General features: G+C 38.2%; 1 protein-coding gene across 2 annotated transcripts; it reads left to right on the forward strand.

The window, feature by feature from the left end:
• The first annotated feature begins 447 nt into the window (after positions 1–447).
• Positions 448–7,249, forward strand: LOC131621849 (pre-mRNA-splicing factor ATP-dependent RNA helicase DEAH7). Of its 2 annotated transcripts, none has more exons than XM_058892890.1 (16): positions 448–672; positions 752–890; positions 1,024–1,254; positions 1,566–1,847; positions 1,961–2,128; positions 2,228–2,340; positions 2,462–2,562; positions 2,684–2,789; positions 3,065–3,242; positions 3,329–3,558; positions 3,646–3,822; positions 4,243–4,314; positions 4,460–4,636; positions 4,940–5,001; positions 5,092–5,244; positions 5,330–7,249. In XM_058892890.1, exons 1-16 carry the CDS (start codon positions 667–669, stop codon positions 6,927–6,929), a joined length of 3,795 nt encoding a protein of 1,264 aa, XP_058748873.1. In that variant the 5' UTR covers positions 448–666; the 3' UTR covers positions 6,930–7,249. The 2 variants fall into 2 exon arrangements, with proteins under 2 accessions (XP_058748873.1, XP_058748874.1); XM_058892891.1 differs by having other exon boundaries at positions 755–890.
• Positions 7,250–20,263: the final 13,014 nt, after the last annotated feature.

Raw genomic sequence — 20,263 nt, forward strand, 5'->3', positions numbered from 1 at the left:
GTTGAAGAAGAAATGTAACAATGAAGGAGTAATCATGCTGATTCAAACTATATCACATACTTCCGTAGATACATCTACAAAATATTTTAGCGCTAAGTCATTCCGTAAATGTACCTACGAAACAATCCATGAACTGAATTTATTTGTATTTTTTTCCGGCATACACTAATTAAAATGCTTCCGTTGATACACTTACAGAAAAAATCAATTCTTTTAAATAAAAAGTGCTTCTGAATATGCATATACGGAAACAGGAGGCATAATTGGAATTTTGCCAGATTGCTAAAAGATTTAAGGTGTGGATTGAAATTTTCTCTATTTTTTATTTTTTTTTATTTATTTAATTCTAAAATTTTGCTTCAAATTTTAAAAAAACTTAGTATTTAAAGCATAAAATAAATTTTTTAATTTAATAAAATTAATTTAATATGGCATAATATTTAGTTCAAAAAATAAACGTTTTCTAAGTCTCTCTCATCCATCGATCGCCGCCGAGAAACCCTTTCGCGAAACTCTTCTCTCACTGTCTCTCGTCCATCGATCGCCGCCGAGAAACCCTATCCGAGCATAGTTTCATTCCATTGCTCTATTGCTCAAATCGAGAAACCCTATTTTCACTGAGATTGCTCTATTGCTGTTTGTATTTGAGTTTAGCTACACACTATCATGGAGGTAATTAACATTTTCATTCTTTCTCCATCATTTGGATTTTGGTTTAGTTGTTGATTTTATTTATGCTTTCTATGATTAGAAGAATCAAATTGCTGAAGTAGTGGATATTGAGAAGACGACAATGATTATGGAGCCTGAAAAGTCTACCGGAGGTGGACTCTTTGTTCCCGGGAAGGAAAGGGTAGTGTATGTCGCACCGGAGAGAAAATCGCGATTAGGTATCGCTTTGTTTTGTAGTTCATTTTAAATTTTAAACGATGATTCAATGTTTTACTCATATTGGTTGTTCATTTTGTGTTGTACATTCTTAATGCTGATGCCTTTCATTGTTTTTAAATGAATGATTTAAAGGACTAGATACCCTGGCCATCGCGAAACGCGGGGAGTCTCAAAGTGAAGTGGGATTCAAGGTGCCAAAAGAGATTACCACATCAATTGCAGCTGCTGCAGATGATGAAAACGAGTCCTCTGTTGTTGAGGAAGGTGTACATACGGGTTCGCGGCGTTCTCATAGAAAATACCGTGAGACAACCAGCGAAACAACCCGGGCCCGTGAGACAACCAGTGAAACAACCCGGGCAGGTATTCTTTTGGTTATATTTGGCTTTATGCATAACTATCCTCATTGATGAAATATCTAGCTGTCGTGAATTTGAAATTTGAATCCTACTGATAAGAGGTGGGTATGAGTTCACTCAAATGGGATTAGATTAATATGTTTAATTGAAAAGGAATTTTCTCCAACTTTCAATGCTTAATGTATTGTATCTGAAATGACGATTTAGAGTTCTCATACCATATGGCTTTTTTGTGTGTGTGTCTGGAGTTTCGGCGTTAGTTTTGTTTTTCAAGAAAAGAAATTAATAACTGAAGATCAATGACTGTCTTTACAGATTCTTCTCTTACTGAAGAAGCTTCACCTTCACACAGGAGAGACCGTAGTGAGAGGAGCGACAGGAGGGACCGGAGTGAGAGGAGCGATAGGAGAGACCATAGTGAGAGGAGCGACCGTAGTGAGAGGAGCGACAGGAGGGATGGCAGTGAGAGGAGTCACTATCATAAGAGTGAGCGAAGGGAAGAACAGAGGAGTGAGAGGAGTGAAAGGCATTCTGGATACTATAGTAAGAGAACCAGATATGACAGTGACGATCATAGGAGGGAGAGGAGTTATTCAGGTATGTAATTGTTATTGTTCTGTTTTTGTAATTTGTTTAATTAATCCAAGTACTAGCCATTTTTTATGATCAGTAAGAATATGTAAGAATGATGGGTGTATTTGTATCTGCAGGAAGATCTGACTGGGACAGTGGCAGATGGGAATGGGAAGATACTCCACGCAGGGATAATGTGTCTAGTTCTAGACGTCATCAACCCTCACCATCTCCAATGTTCGTTGGCGCCTCGCCTGATGCACGACTAGTTTCTCCGTGGTTGGGGGGCCATACTCCTAATTCACGTATGTTAGTTTCCCAATATTTTATTTGGTTTCAAATGTCAATGTCAATACTGTATACATATACGATAATCTTTGAGAAATAATTTTATTTTACTGCAGATACACCTTCTCCTTGGGACCATGTTTCTCCGTCTCCTCTTCCAATACGTGCTTCTGGATCTTCAGTCAAATCTTCCGTTTCTGAATATAATCGAAGGTCGCATGCATTTAAGGTAATTTTGTACCTAATGTCTGAACGTTATGGTGTATTTGATGGTTTTTATCATAGATAGAGTATGACAGTGATGTTTAACATATCACCGAAAACTAGCTACTAATAATTTAATTCCTCAGGAGGAAATAGCAGGCAAGTCCGACTTGGATGAAAAACACTCATATACTGAGATAACTGAAAGCATGCGTGAAGAGATGGAACGTGATGCAGACCGAGCATGGTATGTAATTTAGTTTTGTAGTTTATTTTTCTTTTATATATTTTTGTACGCATTTTTCTATATTTAGCATGTGGTATTGTATTGTTTATTATAACTAAGATTATTGTTATGAATTATGAAGGTATGATAGAGAAGAAGGTAGCACGTTTGATTCTGACAACTCATCACTATTTCTTGGAGATGAGGCTTCCTTTCAGAAGAAAGAGGCCGAGTTGGCTAAAAGACTGGTAAGTTCTAGGATATCAATTATATATTTAAGCTAAATTATCTTTCCCTTGTATGTGCTTGATTATTATGTGTTTGGAGATTGATTGCTTATAGGATACCAATTATATATTTAAAATTTTAAATTAAATTATCTTTCGTCTTCCTGTTATTGTTAAGTTGGTATTCTGTAAAAAAAAAAAGTTAAATAAGGAAATTGAAGATAATTATTGACCTTAAGGAGAGTCAATATAATGTAATATCAAACTGTGACAAAGTGTTCAATGTATTGGCACAGACCCGAAGAGACGGGACAAAGATGTCTCTATCTCAAAGCAAGAAATTATCTCAGCTTACAGCTGATAATGCTCAATGGGAAGATCGGCAACTGCTGAGATCGGGTGCTGTTAGAGGTACAGAGGTTCAGACTGAATTTGATGACGAGGATGAACGCAAAGTCATTCTTCTTGTGCACGGTAATTATTGATCTTACCAACTTTGACAATTGTACTTAGAATTATTGATCTTTTTGGCTGAATATCTTTTTACTGTTGGTTCTCAGATACTAAGCCTCCTTTTCTCGATGGTAGAGTTGTTTTTACTAAGCAGGCAGAGCCAATTATGCCAATAAAAGATCCAACATCAGACATGGCTATAATTTCTCGTAAAGGATCTACTCTGGTAAGAGAAATCCACGAGAAACAGAGTTCAAATAAGTCTCGCCAACGCTTTTGGGAACTTGCTGGCTCAAAACTTGGTGATATCTTAGGCGTTGAAAAAACAGCAGAACAGGTATTCTTCTGGAATAATTTTGATATTCGCTTTTACTCTTTTCATGGTTTAAAGATTTAGTCTTTTTTTTTTTTTTTCAAACGCTAGATTGATGCCGACACTGCTGTAGTGGGTGAAGATGGTGAAATTGATTTTAAGGAGGAAGCTAAGTTTTCACAACACATGAAAAAGGGAGAAGCTGTGAGTGACTTTGCTAAGTCAAAAAGTCTTTCAGAGCAAAGGCAGTATCTGCCTATTTTTTCAGTGCGAGAAGAGTTATTACAGGTTGGTTTTTCTGTTCTACCTTTGGTGATTGTTTTTAGGATTGCTTTTTTTCAGTCAAGATTTTTTTTTTGCAAAATATCATAATCAAACAGTCTAAATGTTAAGATTAGGATATCAAATATGCGTTGAACATATCCATTCTGTTTTTTTTTGTCCTAGTCATCAGGTCCTATGCAGTTACATGACCACGTATGTATTTTTTTAATCATATACAAAACCCAAGTCCCCTCCCTTATTTCATCATACACTTGAATGATGTAATTTCACATTTTTAACTGCTTGTTTGGGTTTCTAATTTCTTTTCTCAATGTCTATATTTAGCATTCTCATATATTCAATAATATTCTTTCCACTTTGATTTTCTAATTGAAACATATTTTTCTCATTGAGTTATTGCAACAATTTATTTATGATGTGTAGGTGATTCGTGAAAATCAGGTGGTGGTTGTAGTTGGGGAAACTGGTTCAGGAAAGACAACCCAATTGACACAGGTTGTTATCATTTTCTATTTTATATTATTAAATTATGTTATTCAATCAAGAAAGGAGAAAAGCATATTAAAATCACATGTTATTTGTTAGAAATAGGTAACCATGTTCATCAAAATAGAACTTGACATTTGGTGTTTCTGAACAGTATCTGCATGAGGATGGCTATACCATAGGTGGTATAGTAGGTTGCACTCAACCAAGGCGTGTGGCAGCTATGAGTGTTGCCAAGAGAGTTAGTGAGGAGATGGACACAGAGTTAGGCGATAAAATTGGCTATGCTATACGTTTTGAGGATGTGACTGGACCAAATACCATAATAAAGGTGAACAACTATTTATATTTATGAGATTGACAAATGTTACTTGATATATCTTAGTTATATTGTATTTGTGGGTGAGAAAAGAACCCTCAAGGCTCAACCTCCTTTTCACTCAACTCCTCCACCCCAGCCACTGAGCCAACCTTGTATAAAATCAAGATTAATCATTATGCTTTGTTAAAAGTACTATTTCATCTTTTCTTTTCATCCTTAGTATTCATGAGGTAGACACGTGTAATTGTGTGGTTACATTAATCATAAACTTTTTGGTGCTTTGCTCTAAACTTTAGTGGTTAAATTTTACAGTACATGACAGACGGGGTACTTCTACGTGAAACACTTAAAGACTCTGATTTAGATAAGTATAGGTACGGTATTGACAAGTCTCCCCCTCTCCATACCTTGTTTATTTGAGATAAAGACAATGTCGGTAATCCTTCTGTTTGAAACTGTTTCAGGGTTATTGTGATGGACGAAGCCCATGAAAGGTCATTAAGCACAGATGTCCTTTTTGGAATATTGAAGAAAGTTGTAGCCCAACGTCGTGATTTCAAGCTGATTGTTACATCAGCAACTCTGAATGCACAGAAATTCTCAAATTTCTTTGGAAGGTAATGTTAATTCTTCATCTATCATTCTCTCTAGTTTTTATTAAACACTTTAGTTTGGTTTAATCTAATTAGGGCATCCTTGCAGTGTTCCGATTTTTCATATTCCTGGGAGAACATTTCCTGTCAATATATTATGGAGCAAAACTCCTTGTGAAGATTACGTTGAAGCTGCAGTGAAGCAAGCTATGACTATTCACATAACCAGCCCTCCAGGTGACATCCTTATCTTCATGACTGGCCAAGACGAGATTGAGGCAGCTTGCTATGCCCTTGCTGAAAGAATGAAGCAGATGATATCATCTTCAAACAAAGAAGTCCCTAAACTTTTGATTCTTCCTATATATTCACAACTTCCAGCTGATTTGCAAGCAAAGATATTTCAGAAAGCTGAAGATGGTGCTCGCAAATGCATTGTGGCCACTAACATTGCTGAGACATCACTGACTGTGGATGGTATCTTCTTTGTCATAGACACAGGCTATGGTAAAATGAAGGTGTACAACCCTAGGATGGGTATGGATGCTCTCCAAGTCTTCCCTGTTAGCCGTGCTGCTGCTGACCAGCGTGCTGGCCGAGCTGGTCGAACTGGCCCTGGTACCTGCTATCGATTGTATACAGAGAGTGCTTACCTAAATGAAATGTTGGCCAGTCCAGTTCCAGAGATTCAGAGAACTAACCTTGGCAATGTGGTTTTGTTGCTGAAGTCTCTTAAAGTTGAAAATTTACTCGACTTTGATTTCATGGATCCACCTCCGCAGGATAATATTCTCAATTCTATGTACCAGTTGTGGGTGTTGGGTGCCCTTAACAATGTGGGGGGATTGACTGAACTTGGCTGGAAAATGGTTGAATTTCCACTAGATCCTCCACTTGCTAAGATGCTTTTGATGGGTGACCAGTTGGGGTGTCTCGAGGAGGTTCTTACTATTGTTTCAATGCTTTCGGTACCGTCGGTTTTCTTTAGGCCAAAGGACCGAGCAGAGGAGAGTGATGCTGCACGTGAAAGATTTTTTGTGCCAGAGTCCGACCATCTAACGCTTTACAATGTTTATCAGCAATGGAAACAGCATGATTACAGAGGGGATTGGTGCAACGACCATTATTTGCATGTTAAAGGTCTCAGAAAGGCTAGAGAGGTGAGATCCCAGCTGCTTGATATTCTCAAGACTCTCAAAATTCCTTTAACCACATGCTGGCCCGATACAGATGTTGTCAGAAAAGCAATTTGTTCTGCGTACTTCCACAATTCAGCAAGATTAAAGGGTGTTGGGGAGTATGTTAACTCCCGGAATGGCATGCCATGTCACCTTCATCCCAGTAGTGCTCTCTATGGCATGGGTTGCACTCCTGATTATGTAGTTTATCACGAGTTAATTCTGACGACAAAGGAGTACATGCAGTGTGCCACAGCGGTGGAACCCCACTGGCTCGCCGAGTTAGGTCCCATGTTTTTCTCTGTGAAAGAGTCTGATACATCACTACTAGAACATAAAAAGAAACAGAAGCAGGAGAAAACAGCCATGGAAGAGGAAATGGAGAATTTAAAGAAGGAGCAAGCAGAGTTGGAGAGGGAAAATAAACAGAAGGAGAGAGAAAAAATGGCTAAGAATCAGCAGCAAATATCCATGCCAGGTTTGAAAAAGGGTTCGTCCACATTCTTGAGACCAAAAAGGTTTGGTTTGTAAATATTTTATAGTACTCAGATATTAGTGAATTCATGGGAGAGAGGGAGGTGAAAAAAGGCCTATTTTCTCTGGCCATACTTCCTGCTCCTCAGGTTACTGTTATGTATACGTTGCATTGAAGAAATTCATCGGTCGCCAAATTGTCATCTATTTAGAACTTGTAATATTATAGTATTCTGCTGTCATCCATTTAGTTTTCAGTCTTTTCCTGTACAAAACACCAAGCACCAAGCGAATAGTACTTCAGAGATATTTTTGAGAAAATTTTCTCTGCACAATGTGATATTTGATCAGTACTTCATCCATAGTTTTCTAAGTAAGTTTCATGAGTTAAGATACTTTTGCATAGCTTTTTTCCCCTCTATTGAAGCATGGCGGATATATGTCTATGGACCAAAGTAACAGAGGGAATTGTTCATTACACCCTAAATTTTTTACCAAAACTTTATAAATGTTCACAAATGTTCTTGTCTGAAGTTAACTTTTGGGGGTACCATGCACTATGTTGTTCATATGATTTTTACTCAGAAAATGATTAAGGAGTTTGTTTGAAAATTTAAATCTAGATGCTATTACATGCAAAAAAGGAAAATCGCAGATATATCAGTAAGACATGATCAATTTTGGGAACACTACAAAAATTATTGCAAAATAAAAGTCCAGAAAATTTTGCAAGGAATTTTCACCGAAAATTATGATGTGAGTTAACTTTTAGACACCCCCTGAACTTATTTGAATTTCTTATACTGTTATCTATGAAAAGTACTATAGAAAATGTTAAATATTAGTTATACATGCATAATTTATTGCGAAATATTATGGTTAGTTTTTTTATTTTTATTTTTATAAATTTGTATAGAGTTTTTGAGAAATATTGGGTGCATTAAGCAAAACCTTCACAAAGGATAGAATTAGTTAACAAACTTAACAATTAATTCTAATAGACTCCTTTAAACTGGACCACATATGTTAAGCAGACCAAGTTTGAATACAAACTATAGAAAATGTGTATGATAAGAGTCTTTGTAAAATATCTAGTTGTTGTGTTGAATAGATAGGTAGAAGATGAAATAGTTTCTGTTGCAATTTCTCTTTGAAGAAGTCACAGTCTAGTTCTACGTGCTTCGTCCATTCACTGAAAGAAGAATTGATAACAATATGTCTAAATGTTGTAATTTGAAATCTTGAAGTAGGTAAGACAACCATTGCGTTTCATTCACAATTAAGGATATACTCTTATATTCTTTCACAAATAAACTTCTGGAAACTGTTGTTTGTTTCTTAGATTTTCATGAAAGGATATACTCTCATTGTATTGATAAAGAATACAATCTGATACAAGACCATACTTATATATTAGTTTTCTATTCTATGTAACAAACTTATGCAATTTTTTGGAGTCCAGATCTTTTCCATTTTCTTACTTTTCCATTTTGTAAATTATTAAAGTTTTAGAAATATTAATGTATGTAATGATGTGACATTTAATGAGTATATCTATTTTTTTTTTTTTTTGCATTACATATGTCTTCAAAACTATAGCTGTGAATGTCTATAGTTGGGCACTACATTTTGTAATAACGCAGTGAATAACCTTACCGCGTACCATATTTTTTGATAATCATGGTGAAAATTTATAGTTGTATATTGTATTTATAAAAAATATGGTAAAACACAAACAAAACATACAACAAATTACTAAAAGCCCGCTACATAAAAAATATACCGCATCTATATAATTAAACTAAAAATGTAGTATAAACATATAAATTTTAAAAAACGAAAGCAAACTTACTTGTGAACATGTATAGTAATGCAAAAATTTAGGTAGTTTTTGAAAAGGTAAAACATGTTTGATTAACTTATTTTACTTTAAGAGTAAAATGGAAATCATATCTAATGTAGGGGGCTCAATTTTTTTAGGAGAGTATAGATAACTTGTTCTCAACTCTTTCAAATATTTAGGAGAACTAGCCCACTCCAAGGTGCTACCTCTAATATTATTTATAAGAGAAAATTTATTTTATAAGTTAATTGAATAATCATTGTATCTGAATTGCATCATGAATCAGATACATTTATTATTTAATGAATTTAAAAAGTTAATTTTTTCTTATAAATAGAACCAGAGGGAGTAGTAGTTTTTTCTTAGAAGGTTCTATGTAATAGATTTTCATTAAAGAAAAATCTATTTAGTTGGAGGATCATTATAGATCTCGAGGGGACTTCCTATACATTTTGCCGGGAGTTTGTTGAGTCTGCCTTCCATTTTTTTGAGAGTTGTAGCTTGGTGTTAAGTGCATGGTATAGGACTTTTAGGTGGTCAGGATGCAATTGGCTATTCCTAGGGATCATATGTTTGATTTTAAATTTTTTCTTTCACTAGGGTTTAAGGATAAAATTAGGGGGAGGTTTATTATGATTTGGCATTGTCGTGGTGTGGATTATTAGAAACGTAGAGAGAGAATAAAGAAAGAAGAGAGAGAAAGTTTGTTGTAACAGAAATTGATATTATATTCATTGAGTCATCACTACATTTTAATCAGTGTATATATAGTGACAGCTATGCACATTATATAGTGACAGTTGTGCATTCTAAACTTTTCAGTTTAGTTGCTTACATCAGCACTACTTAGACTATTACTCTATTATCTTCCCCTCAAGGGCAAGGCTCTCCTTGCAGTAAGGGGACTTTAGAATACACCTGAAGCTTAGCCCTGAGTTGCAGAAACCTCTGAGGAGAAAGGGGTTTTGTCAATAGATCAGCATACTGGTCAAAGGCAGGCACATGCTTAACTAGTAGAGTTTTGCTCAACACTTTTTCCCTTAGAAAAAATATATCTAACTCCATATGTTTTGTCTTAGCATGAAGAATGGGGTTATGGGACAGGGAAACAGTACTCAAGTTGTCACAATACAACACAGGAGTGGTGAAGGGAACCTTAAGATCAGTGAGCAAGGACTGAATCCACAGAATCTCAGCAGCTGAATTAGCAAGAGCCCTGTATTCAGCTTCAGTGATGGATCTAGCCACCAAGGTTTGCTTTTTAGACCACCAGGAAATCAAATTTGGATCCAGAAAAATACATGAACCTGAGGTAGATCGCCGGTCATCAGGATCTGAACCCTAGTCGGCATCTGAGAAACCCCTGAGAGACACAGGAGTCTGTGTGGAGGTTGGCTGGAGTAAAAGACCATGATGAAGGGTGCCCTTCAAGTACCTGAGAATTCTTTTCACAGCTACCTAATGGCTGTCCAGAGGGTGAGAGAGAAACTGACAGGCTTTATTCACAGCAAAACTGATCTCAGGCCTGGTGAGAGTGGCATATTGAAGTGCCCCAACTATGGACCTGTAGAAGGAGGGTTCTTTAAACACATTTGTCCCATGTTTTGACAGTTTTAGACTGGAGATCATGGGTGTAGGTAGCCCCTTAGATTCATCCAGATTTGCTTTAGAGAGCAGGTCCTTGATATATTTTGCTTGAGACAAAAACAGAGAGCCATCGGAGTGATGTGTGACCTCAATTCCCAGGAAGTATTCCAGTTTCCCAAGTTGCTTGAGAGCAAATTGAGAATTAAGTTTCTGCACCAGCTGCTGGATGTGATATGGAGAGTTGCCAGTCACAATAATGTCATCCACATACACTAGCATATAGATAGTGTAGGTGGAAGTGATGAGAGTAAAAAGTGAGGGATCACACTTGCTTGAGACAAAGCCAAACCCCTTGAGAGCAAGATGCAGCCTGTCAAACCAGGCCCTTGGGGCTTGCTTCAGCCCATAAAGGGCTTTCATGAGCCTGCAGACCAGACCTGGGGCACTAGCCTTGATGCCAGGAGGCTGCTCCATGTAGACCTCCTCTTGGAGAATGCCATTTAAAAAGGCATTATTCATATCTAGTTGAGTGAGAGACCACCCTTTGGAAATAACAATGGTCAAAACAGTCCTGACTGTAACAGGTTTGACCACTGGTGAAAAGGTCTCAGTGAAGTCAAAGCCCTGCTGTTGATGAAAACCCTTGGCCACCAAACGAGCTTTATATTTGTTTATAGTCCCATCAGGATTCTGCTTTATCCCGAACACCCATTTGCAGCCAATGGTCTGCCTATTGGGAGGTAAGACTGTGAGATCCCAGGTTTGATTCTTAAGAAGAGCTTGGTATTCTTCCTCCATGGCAGCCACCCATTTAGGATCTTTAAGAGCAACCTTATAAGAGGAAGGTTCCAGCTCAGTGAGTAACAGTGTGGGATGTTGCCTGGGCTGCACAATGCCATTCTTACTTCTTGTGGTCATGCCATGTGTGTTATGAGGAGGAATAGGGGGAGTGTTATGTGAAGGAGAAGGGTTGGAAGTGGAAGTAGAAGAGGAATTGGCAGTAGGAGAAACAAAAGGAGAGGTAGCAGGTGTTGAGAGATAAGCCACAGGGATGGCAGTAAGAGGGACAGGCTGAGGCAAAATGTGTGGCAGAAGACCAGTGGGAAAAGGAGCAGAAGTAGTGTGATGGGAGGGAGTGGAGGAAGAAGGTGTTGAAGAGGGAAACAAGAAAGGATAAGGAAACCGAGCCTCATTAAACACCACATCTTTGGATATATAAATTCTGCCATTAGAGGCCAAACATTTGAAACCTTTATGACTGGTAGCATAACCCAGAAAGATGCACTCTTGAGAATGAAAGTTAAACTTGTGAGCTGAGTAGGGTCGGAGATGGGGAAAACAGGCACAACCAAAAGCCCTAAGATATTTATAGTCAGGAACTGTTTTGTAGAGCATGAGATAGGGGGATCTCATGCCTAACAGAGGGGTAGGCATTCTGTTAATTAAATAGGCAGCAGTTAAGCAGGCATGGTCCCAAAACGTAAGGGGTAAGTTTGCTTGAGCAAGCAAAGTGAGCCCTGTTTCAACCACATGCCTGTGCTTCCTTTCAACTGAGCCATTTTGATGGTGTGTGTATGGACATGCAAGTCTATGAGCAATGCCCTTTGAGTGAAATAAAGTGGTGAGAGATTTAAACTCCCCTCCACCATCAGTCTGAACAGCTTTAATACGAGTAGAGAATTGAACTTCAATGGCAGTAATAAAGTGTGTGAAAGTGAGAGACACATCAGATTTCAACTTAATAGGAGACACCCATGTATATCTTGTATAAGCATCCACACAAGTAAGGAGGTATTTAAAACCACAACTAGAATCCATAGGAGCAGGGGCCCATACATCAGCAAAAAGCAAATCAAAAGGAGAAATGTAACTTGTGTGTGAAAGTGTACTAGGCAATATATGAATCTTCCCCAAACAGCAAGGAGCGCAGAAATCCAGAGGAGATTTATGAGGAACAGGAATGTGGCAGAGCTGCAGAGTGGACTTTAAGGCTTCATGATGGGGGTGACCCAGTCTGTTGTGCCACATGGTGTATGAGGAAGGAACTGAAGTTGTAGGTTGCACAGAGGCCTTTGACACATTATTGATGGAAGCTGAAGAAACTGAAGTAGAAGTGGAAACTGGTTGTAGAGACCCAAAGGTATACAACCCATCCTTATTGAGAGAACCTTGCAGAACAATATGGGAATCACCATGTGTTTTAACAAAGCAGTGTTTAGGGTGGAACTCAAAGTATACATTGTTGTCCTTAGCAAACTTGCTCACAGACATCAAATTCTTTGTAATATTTGGCACAAGTAAAAGATTCTTGAGTGTGAGAGGAGTGTGTGATGTGCAGGGAGAATTAAAATGAGCAGTTCCAACTGAGGTAATGGGCAAACCTTGACCATTACCAACCAAAACTTGGTCAGTACCAGGTAGAACAACACTCTGAGACAAATAATCCGCATTGCCGTTCACATGATTTGTAGCTCCAGAGTCAGGGTACCAAGGTTGAGCTTGCTGAGTGAAGTTAGCAGGTGCCAGGAATCCTGCTCCAGTGAAGTGAGCTTGAGGTTGATACACAGGCCTTTGAGCAAAACCAGGAGGAGGAGCTTTAAGAGTAGAAGGAATCCACTGATTCTGCATAGGTGTTTGACCTGCAGAATGAGTAATCCACTGATTGTAACCACCTTGTGCCATAGGCTGAGGCAAGCTGGGATTGAGCCACTGATTCCAGGCTGGTCTTTGATGCTGTGGAGAAGCATTCCACATAGCAGGCATTTAATTGGAGTGTCTGTGATAGCAGATGCTAGCATCATGTCCTGGTTTTGAGCAAATCTGGCAATGAACTCTATTTCTGCCACCATATCGACCACCTCTGCCACGCTGATTTCTTCCACCACGAAATCCACCACGTCCTCCACCATAGGCACCACTCTCAGTATACTGCATCACATTGGTGGAGTTAGGTGTACTCTGTGTATCAGCTGCAGGCGTGGCTTGAGCAACATTCACAGAAAGAGGCTCAGAGAGCACAGACTTCTTTGATTTCTCCAGTTTAGCTTCATGAGCAAGAAGCATAGGCTCAGCCTCAATTATAGGACACAAAATGGCACGATATTGAATGATTGACGCTAAAGCATTGTACTCCTCTGGTAATCCATCAAGAATTGCTTCCAGTTGATCACGATGAGAAACGGAATCATCAATTGATGCAAGGATGTCAACAATTCGCTGAATACGAGTAAGATATTCTGCAATCGATTTTTCCCCTTTGGTTATGGATTTTAATTCCGATCGTAACTGCCTCGACTTCGCATTTGTGTGTGCAAACATATATTGATGAATTTCATCCCAGATCTGATGAGAATGAACACACCTGATAACGCGAGGAAGCACAGCGTCGGAGAGTGTGGTGAGAAGCCACGTGAACAACAACGAATCTTGTTGCTCCCAGGTGAGAAACTCCGGATTCTCCTTATCGGCGGTGCGATCTTCATCGGAGAGGTAACGCGGCAGAATAATAGGGCTTACAAGGAGACGATGAAGGCGATGAGTGCGAATTATGCCTTCGACTTGTTGTTTCCACGAGCGAAAAATTGTTTTCGTCAAGTTTCAGCGTCACCTGCTGCGTGAACGTTTTGAAAGCGTTCTTCAACGCGAACTGCGGTTGAGCACCGTCGCGAACCACCGTGCTTTTCACGGTGTCGCTCGAACTATCACTATCGGAAGCCATGAAAATTGGATCAAAAAGCTCTAGATACCATATTAGAAACGTAGAGAGAGAATAAAGAAAGAAGAGAGAGAAAGTTTGTTGTAACAGAAATTGATATTATATTCATTGAGTCATCACTACATTTAGATCAATGTATATATAGTGACAGCTATGCACATTATATAGTGACAGCTGTGCATTCTAAACTTTTTAGTTTAGTTGCTTACATCAGCACTACTTAGACTATTACTCTATTGTGGATTATCTGTTATATTCGTAATGATAAGATTTTTATTGGTATGTCAACAAATGTGAAATAAGTGGAGAATAAGTGCATTTATTCTTGAATGATTGGCTTCAAAATTCTATCATGTGTCTAAACGAATAAAGGACCGAGACTTTTGGTTTTCCCTTCATGCGTTCAGCAGTTTGATGTCGTTTCCTTGAGATCCTGGCTCGGATTTGGTAGCCTTGATGTCAGAGCTCTATCTTGGTTCTAATTGGGCGGTGTTGTGCTGCGTGGAGGACGTGAGATCTTCAGTTTCCTCTTATATTGTTGTTTGTGGGTTGTTTAGTTGTCTGTAGTTGTTTCCTTTCTTCTTTCCTTTTGTTCTTTATTTATATTGTCTTCTCTTGCTTGTTGTTTTCTGGCCCTTCTTTTGTTTATAAACTCTTTTTGTATTTTTTGTGTGTAGATTCTTACCTTTCTTTAATAATATATTATTTGACTATTAAAAAAATTAAATAAATCTAATGTAAGGAGTGAGAGATAAAACTATATCGGAGACAATGATTCTCTATCTTTGGGATGAGAAAGTTAGAGTAACTTTAGACAAATTTTAGGTGAAATAAGCGAAATAGTGGTGTTGATTTTGGAGGAAAAATTGTGAGAAAAAGTATATTAAGAGAGAGATAGAGGGAAAGTTAGAGAAAGGTAAAGAAGTTAAAATTAAAGGATCTAAAATCCTATATCAATGCCTAGTAAAAAAATTCGACTTTTAACCTAACCCATAAAACTTCTTTTTCATGACCGAATAATCTACATATTAGTAAATAATTTTATTTAAATTTATTAGTAATAATAATTAAATATAAAATATTGGTGAAAAACCTCTAATGTAAAATTATATACACATGTGTCACATGTGAATTTTATGTAGATATATATTAATTTTTTTATATAGTTATATATACACATACTAAATGTTAATTTTTTTTTTGTTATTAGCAATTTCCATGACACAATTTTGTATTAATAATATGATAGTAATTTTATTTATTATTTATTGATTTTTTTTACTTTTGTTACTATATTTTCATAAAGGCTAATATATTGAATAATAAAAGTATATTACAAAAGGAGGGAACTAAGTTAACCCCATCAAAAAGATGAAACCTAAAAATGTATTATATTCTATTCTTTACATAACTATTGTTAATCTCAATAGGGATAGAGTAAAAAAAAAGATAGTAGAACTTGTAATGAGAGTTATATTTGCACAAAAATTTTCTTTCCTATATATGTGAGTATGATCATAATGTTAGTGTTATTTGTTGAATCCATGCAAAAATGTCATCTATTTTGCAGCCTCTAAGAAACTAAAAGAGGGTTAGAGAAAGCTTTGACTATTATGATAGAGTATTTTTTTTTATCCCAAGCTTGAGTCAACCATGATTTTTGTCTATTTGTATAGCTTTCAATACAATAGGTTGTTTCAAGAGCTTCAAATTTGATTGATCAAGAAAATTACAATCGCCTTCATTACCAAAGTGGATTGTTTAGATTTACCTCAAATGCAATATGAGAACCAGTCTTCTAAAGAACCAGTATGATTTTGAAAGTTTGATTTTCTCACAAACCAAAGCCAGAGCCTCTTGGCAAAGTTGCATTGAAAAATAAGATAATTTGTGCTCTCCACTTCAAAGTTGCAAAGATAGCATTTGGATGCCATTGAGATGCCTCTTTACATTCCCATTGCATCAAATGGGATCTTATCATGCATGAGCCTCCATGCAAGAGTTGACTTACTTGGAGGGATGTTATTGCTAAACCAAAATGTAGTTAAATAAAAGAAAATTTCTTTACCCACCTTCCTATGGGGTCACCCCCAGCGAAAACCCCACTTTACCCCTACTTTGGAAATGCATTTTCGAATTTTTTTTTTTTAATTTTTCAGACTTCGGAAGTGCATCTCTGGAAACACCTCATGGGGGTGTTTTCGGAGATGCACTTCCGAAAACACTTTTTTTCAGATTTTAGGGGTTTCGGAAATGAACTTCCGAATTATGCAGAAACTGTGTTTTTTTTTTTTTTTATGTTTTTGGAAACAGTCTCGTATTTTTAATTAAAGGAAGACGGCAAATAAAATAAGCGACATATAAACAGAAAATACTAATATGATAAAAATAGTAATATATACAAGCCGATCCAAATCCAAATAATAATAGTGTGCGAAAGATACAATCCGAAAACAAAAAAAAAATAAACCCGACCACTACTGGGTATGCCTAACCCTCTCTCCCTGGGACCTCCTCTGCCGCCTGTATACCGCCGCACGGCCCGCATCAGTGACGATCATCTCCATCACGGCGTCTGCCTCTGGACCGCCCTGATGAACGACACCTCGATCCAATGCGTCCCGCCCAAGCATCTCTATCCGCTGGCAGATCGGCAGGAGATCAATGGCGTGGTCATCCTCGGCCTGCTGGTTCTCCAGGATCTCCTCGTGTGCTGGCCTAGGAGCGCCAGGAGCGTCAGGTGTCAGCAGAGGATGTGACACCCGATAGAACCATGTGACGTATCCCTCCACACTGTGCCAGTCCTGGGTGACCCGAATGCGATGATACTCCTCCGGTACCACATGATGCTCCCAATCCGCAAATATGGCAGTGAGCTGCACTCGGGTCACTGTGTCGGGAGCAGCCTCAAAAGGTGACCTGGGTATCATCTGCACAAATCCAAACTGACGCATGCACCGCTCAGGGAGATACCAGACTATGATGCTGGTCCCGCATGCCAACCAGCCAGAATATAAAGCAATGTCGTCAAAGGGGATAACCTGAGTGTAGTCGCTGAATGGCCTCCAGGTGATGTCATCGTGCATCGTGCGGTCGAGGTACCCACGGTATGGTCCCACCGCATTGTTCCCCCTCTGGAGAACGTATCTGGAGGCCCTGGGCATGGCGTCAACGTACTCAGGATCAATGTGAAAGTCGTGGATGCGGGAGAAGTAAGAGATGATCCAGCTCTGAAACACAAACACGATAATGTAACGTACCGTAAGTAAATACGAAACATAAATAAATACGAAACAATTAAAATGAAACGTACCGTAAGTAGTGTGCAAGATCCGGTCAACTGCCTCGTCCTCCAGTTGGAGGCCTCATTCAGCTTCTGGTATAGGTATGCCAGAGTAGCTGCCCCCCAGTTCCACTGGTGAACGGTAGTCAGGTCCATGAAGTAGCGGAGGTAGGTCACGTCGACGTACCTCGCACTCTTGTCCACAAAGATCGCAGCGCCTACCACATGCATGTACCAGCACCGGAGAGCGCAGCCACGGTGATAATGTGTAAATAGGTCGTCACCCGCATCCTCGGCATCAGCCGCCGCGTTCAGGTGGTGCTCGAAATAGCGGCTCAATGTGGTGAACCGGATATGAGGCCCAGATGTCGTGATGCACTCGTAGTCAGCAGCTTCGGGCTCCATACCCAAATAGAGCGCCATCTACTCACTGGCTTCGACCCTCTGGATCCGGGAGTGGGTCAACAGCGCCCCCCTGATCGGCAGGTGGAGAAGACACTGCACATCATGCAAGATGATCGTCATCTCCCCAACCGGCAAGTGGAAAGAAGACGTCTCCTTGTGCCACCGCTCCACAAAGGCCCCCTGCATGCCGTGGCTGATGGTGGAATACCCCGTCATGCAGAGCCCACTAAGCCCTGAACCTCTCACAGCGTCGTTAAACCACTCAGCAGTCAGTTTAAACAGACTGAAAACCTTCCGGGCGTGGTTCACCATTTTCAACGACTCTCTCTCCTGTTACAAAAAAACAAATAAAAAAGTATGTTAAATAGATCGTTAAGAAAATATTGAATAAACGTCTAAATTATAAACTGTTAAATAATGTAGTCGGGCAAATTATAAAAAATACCTCTCCCTCCCAGATACGCCGAGCGACGTGCTCGCAGTAGGTAAGCAGCACGGAAGTGTCACTGGGCCCTCCTGGGTAGCCCTCCTCCTGCTCATCTTCTTCCCCGAGTGGAGGGTCAACATCCGGTACCTCCTCCGCCTCGTGGTATGACACTGCCACCTCCTCCTCCTCCTCCTCTCGCTGGCGGGAAGAAGATACCCGAGGCAGACGACTCCTCGATCCAGATGTAGAGGTACCCTCGTCCATCTCCACGGGAACTCGCACACGTCACCCCCGGCCCTGCCCCCGTCCCTGTGTCGACGCCAGCTGCGCCGCCGCCCGCTCGCGTCTAGCCGACGCAGTCTGGGTCTCTCTACCCTGTCTGATGCGTGCTTGGTTGCCTGACATGTTCCTGAAAACAATTGAAATCGATTAATATGCGAGACAACAGAAAAAACTAAAAAAAATTGCACTTCTGATACAATTCGGAAGTTCATTTCCGAAACTGGGAATGAAGGTGTTTTCAGAAATGAACTTCCGAAACACCCCTGCGAGGAAGTTTTCTGCAACTTCCATGGCAGACCCCAAAACCAAACTTCAAAACAACTCAAAATATTTCTAAACAACCTAAATACTACTAACAACCTACCCCTATATCATTTTTGCAATTTATAACAACCCTAACATGCATTTGAATTATGGATCTAAGGATTATAAAACTTACAAATTGAAGTGATTGGAGGGCTTTTGAATGTAGTAGAGCAACTAGATGGAGCCTTTGATGTAGCCTTGGAAATGGTTTGCAGAAAAACGCGCAATATTTCGAAAATGAACTTCCGAAATGGTGTTTTCGGAAATGCATTTCCGAAATAAGTCAAATTTAAAAAAAAACGCTTTCGGAGATGTATCTCCGAAAACACCTTTTTCTTGCATTTCGGAAATGCATTTCCGAAGTCAGAGGTATAAGTGGTTTTTCACTAGAGGTGACCTAGAAGGTTGGGAGGTGGGTAAAGAATTTTCCAAATAAAAACATATATTTAGGTTTAATTTATTTTTGTGTTGATTAAATTTAGTTAATTAAAATGATATGAAGTTATGTACTTCATAGTTTTTTTTTTAAGTATTAATTATAGATATAATATGTGGACCGATCAGAAAAGTATGCAATAGGAGCGGGTTTGGAACAAAGAAATACAAAATGAGTGACGTGAATGGATCGACGACAATATGAAGGTTTTAAAGTCATATTAATTTTTCTTAAGCCAAAAATAATGTGGGTGAATTTTATTGATGATTTAATTGTCATTTAAAAATAAATTTTCCGGTTTATGAGGTGTTTTTGGTAGATTTGAAATGAAAAGCAAACAAAAAATAATGAATATGAATTTCTTTTCAAAATATGTTGCATATTGATTTTTTTTTTATTTATTTATATACACCAACAGTATACAGACATTTTACATTGTCAATTAATTATAATCATTAAATTTTTATAAGTGTTTTGACTTTTATTTTAATTGAATCTAAAATATCATCTATGAATAGTCGTAATGCACCACCTAAAAGCCATTAATCTCTTTTCAAAAACTATTTTTGAATATTTAAATTTTAAAAGATATTTTAAATTTTTAAATTGTTTTTTAATAGGCAAATAAATATTAAGGGGCAAAAGTATAGTACAAAAACAAAATAAAGCTAACAAGGAGTGTCAAGCTAACAAACATCCTGCAATAAAAAACAAAAACAAAATAAAGCAATAGCAAAAAAGTAAAAAGAGAAAAATGACCCAGCAACGCACGGGGCAAAATAATCAATCAAGGGAATATTTTAATTCACTCTTTAATACTCTTAGATATCTAGTACAATTCTATTTATGTTCATTGCTTTCAAAGATATATATTCGGAAGCATCATTTTTTCCTTAAATTTGAGTTTTTTTGGAGTTTATATCTACAAAAATAACTTAAACTGATAAACATTAGAAAAAAATTTCAAAATAATTCAATTAATTCTTTTTTCATAAATGTATCTACAAAACAAATCAACATTCAGTAAAAAAAATTCTGAAAATACACCTCGAGACACAGGATGTTTTTGAAAACACACCGTAATGTATAAAAGGAGTGGAATACGAG

This window comes from Vicia villosa, unplaced genomic scaffold (genome assembly GCF_029867415.1).
Source record: "Vicia villosa cultivar HV-30 ecotype Madison, WI unplaced genomic scaffold, Vvil1.0 ctg.000011F_1_1, whole genome shotgun sequence".
Classification (NCBI taxonomy): Eukaryota; Viridiplantae; Streptophyta; class Magnoliopsida; order Fabales; family Fabaceae; genus Vicia; species Vicia villosa.